Source organism: Plectropomus leopardus, unplaced genomic scaffold, assembly GCF_008729295.1.
Source record: "Plectropomus leopardus isolate mb unplaced genomic scaffold, YSFRI_Pleo_2.0 unplaced_scaffold28289, whole genome shotgun sequence".
Lineage (NCBI taxonomy): Eukaryota > Metazoa > Chordata > Actinopteri > Perciformes > Serranidae > Plectropomus > Plectropomus leopardus.
The window spans coordinates 1-2,847 of NW_024630811.1; the positions used below are offsets into that span (position 1 = coordinate 1).

The 2,847-nt window shown below is 47.5% G+C and overlaps 1 protein-coding gene across 1 annotated transcript; it reads left to right on the forward strand.

The window, feature by feature from the left end:
• Window positions 1–18: 18 nt before the first annotated feature.
• Window positions 19–2,818, forward strand: LOC121938045 (eukaryotic translation initiation factor 5B-like; the record flags this gene model as incomplete). The annotated part of the gene is made up of 7 exons (XM_042481334.1): window positions 19–92; window positions 465–632; window positions 951–1,443; window positions 1,905–2,038; window positions 2,114–2,191; window positions 2,277–2,427; window positions 2,702–2,818. Coding segments are annotated over exons 3-7 (886 nt in total), but the record flags the coding sequence as incomplete, so codon positions are not given.
• Between the last annotated feature and the right edge of the window lie 29 nt (window positions 2,819–2,847).

Consider the following 2,847-nt stretch of genomic DNA (forward strand, 5'->3'; position numbering starts at 1 on the left):
TAACCTGTGTGTGTTTGTCCTCCTGCAGTGAGGAGGACATCCTGAAGGAGCTGGAGGAGTTGTCTTTGGAGACGCACGGAGGCAAAACGAAGGTAATAATATTAATAAGATCGTTAATGTAAAACTGTAAGAAAACAACAGAGAATCAAAAACACTAAACAAACGTTTACAGTAAAATATGAGAAAAGTAAAAAAAAAACAAAGTAAAAACTGTAAGTTAGTTAGTTATAAAAAATCAAATAAATCAAATGAAACATTTATTAATAATAATAATGATAATGAAAAAGTAAAATACTTAAAAAATTAGTAAAATACAAATGAAATCTCTGAGTAAGTTCTGATCAGGTCTGCACATTAATACTCACCATGATTGTGATAACAGCTGTTCACAGCGTGAGGAATATCTGCAAAACTACGGCTCAAAATCCACGATGTTAAAACTGCGTCTTTATGAAACTGTGCAGAAAGCCGACGCCGCTGACGAGGCCGAGGCCATCGAGCCGCCAAAACCAGAGAAGAAGAAGACCAGGAAGGGCAAGAAGGGCGGCGCCAGCCCCGAAGATGAGGAGGGCGACGAGGGCGAAGGTCAGGTGGACGGAGAGAGGAACGGAGAGCAGAAAGAAAACAAGAAGGTGAGGATCTCCTGTTAACCCCCGAGGACCCGCCTTTTCTTCTTTCATGAAGTTTATTTATAACCAACATCAGTCCTAATCGTGTTTTAGATGAAAACAAAACTCAAAAACAGATTTATTTTCAATACTTTTTTCTACCACACGCTCTGTGCAGTTCTTCATCATCACAGCCGGGATCATCGATCATGAGCAGCAACAGTGAAGTTTTATACATTATTATCGATCTACAACTGATCAGAATTTGGTGTTCAAAGGTCAAGGTCACAAGATTGTCCCTTCTGAGCCTCCATACTTTAACGTTTCTGTTCCCGTCTTCAGGCGCCTCCTGCTGCTCCTCCCTCTGACTCCGATGACGACAGCGGCTCACGTTCTCGCCGCAACACAAAAGGAGGCAAAAAATCTCCGATGTCTGACGAAGACGAGGACAAAGGCGTGAGGAGGGGAGGAGGAGGGAAGGAGGAGGACAGGTCAGAGGACGAGGACGAGGAGTTCCCCTCCAGGAGGGACAAGAAGAAGAAGAACAAAGGCAAAGCGGCAAAGGCGGACAGCGAGGACGAGGACGAGGACGAGGAGGAGGGAGGAGGCTTCAAGATGAAGACGGCGGCGCAGAAGAAGGCGGAGAAGAAGGAGAGGGAGAAGAAGAAGAAGGAGGAGGAAAGGCTGAAGCAGAAGAAGCTGAAGGAGAAGGAGGGCAGCGTGGAGCCCAAGAAAGAGCCAGAGAAGAAGACGGCGGCAGAGGCCACGCCCCCTCAGGTTGCTCCACCTCTTGCGGCGGCGGAGGAGCAGGAAGGGGCGGAGCCAGCAGGTGAAGGTAAGACGGCAACACAGCAGGGAACAAATTATCCTTTTAGAGCAGCTGATGTTCACAGAGCCGCCTGATACTACGTCAACATGATACTTCAGAAACACCTTGAGGGAATTTCTTCAGATTTGGCACAAACGTCCACTTGGACTCAGGAATTAACTGGTTTACATTTGGTGGTTGAAGGTCAAGATCACTGTGTCCGTATCATTTGTCAATGTCGTTTGTCAAGAACGCCTTGTGGGAATTTCTTCCAATTCTGCACAAACGTCCACACCAAGTCAAAAATGAACTAAATAGACTTTGGTGGTCAAAGGTCACTGTGAACTCGGGTTCGTCTTATTCTCGTTAACACGATATCTCTAAAAAACCTCGCAGGGATTAAAAAATAAATAAAAAATTGGCACAAACGTTCACTTGATGACCAATAAGAATTGTAGTTTTTGAAAATGTCACTTTTTTTTCTTCAGAGGAGGCCGAGGGAGACAAGAAGAAGAAAGACAAGAAGAAGAAGAAGGGGGAGAAGGAGGAGAAGGAGAAGAAGAAGGGACCCAGTAAAGCCACAGTGAAGGCCATGCAGGAGGCTCTGGCCAAGATGAAGGAGGTGAGGCATTCTGGGAAATGTAGTCCTGGAGCTGTGATGAGAGTCATGTCTTTAACAGTCACTGTGTGTCTGTAGGAGGAGGAGCGAGCCAAGAGGGAGGAGGAGGAGCGTCTGAGGAGGCTGGAGGAGCTGGAGAAGCAGAGGCAGGAGCAGGTAAACACACCTCCTCCGTCTTTTTATACGTCCTCCATCTGTCTGCGTCCTCTGTGACCTTTGACCCTCTGTCCTCCTCCTGTAGGAGCGCCTGGAGCTGGAACGCAAGGAGAAGAAGAAGCAGAAGGAGAAGGAGAGGAAGGAGCGTCTGAAGAAGGAGGGCAAGCTGCTGACTAAAGCTCAGAGGGAGGCGCGAGCTCGGGCCGAGGCCACGCTAAGACTGCTGCAGGCTCAAGGTGAGACGCTCTCCACACGTCTCAGGACGTCCTCCTCTTTGTCTGTCCTCCTCTCTGTGTCTATCCCTGAAGGCTCAGGGTGAGACATCATCCTCAGGACATGAGACGTCTTTCTCCCTGTCTGTCCAACTCTCTCTCTGTCCTCTTTTTTTAAAATTATTCTTTCTACCCTCTGTTCTTCCTCCTCTTTTTATGTCTTTCTCCTCCTCTTTTACAGTATTGACAGTATGTTTACTCCTCAGTACTCAGTATTGACAGTACTTGTACTCCTCAGGTGTTGAAGTGCCATCCAAAGACTCGATGCCAAAGAAGAAGCCGGTTTACGGGGACAAGAGGAGGAAGAAGCCCAACGCTCAGACTCCTGAGGGTAACCTCCTCACCACTCCTCACTGCTCCTCACCACTCCTCACTGCTCCTCAC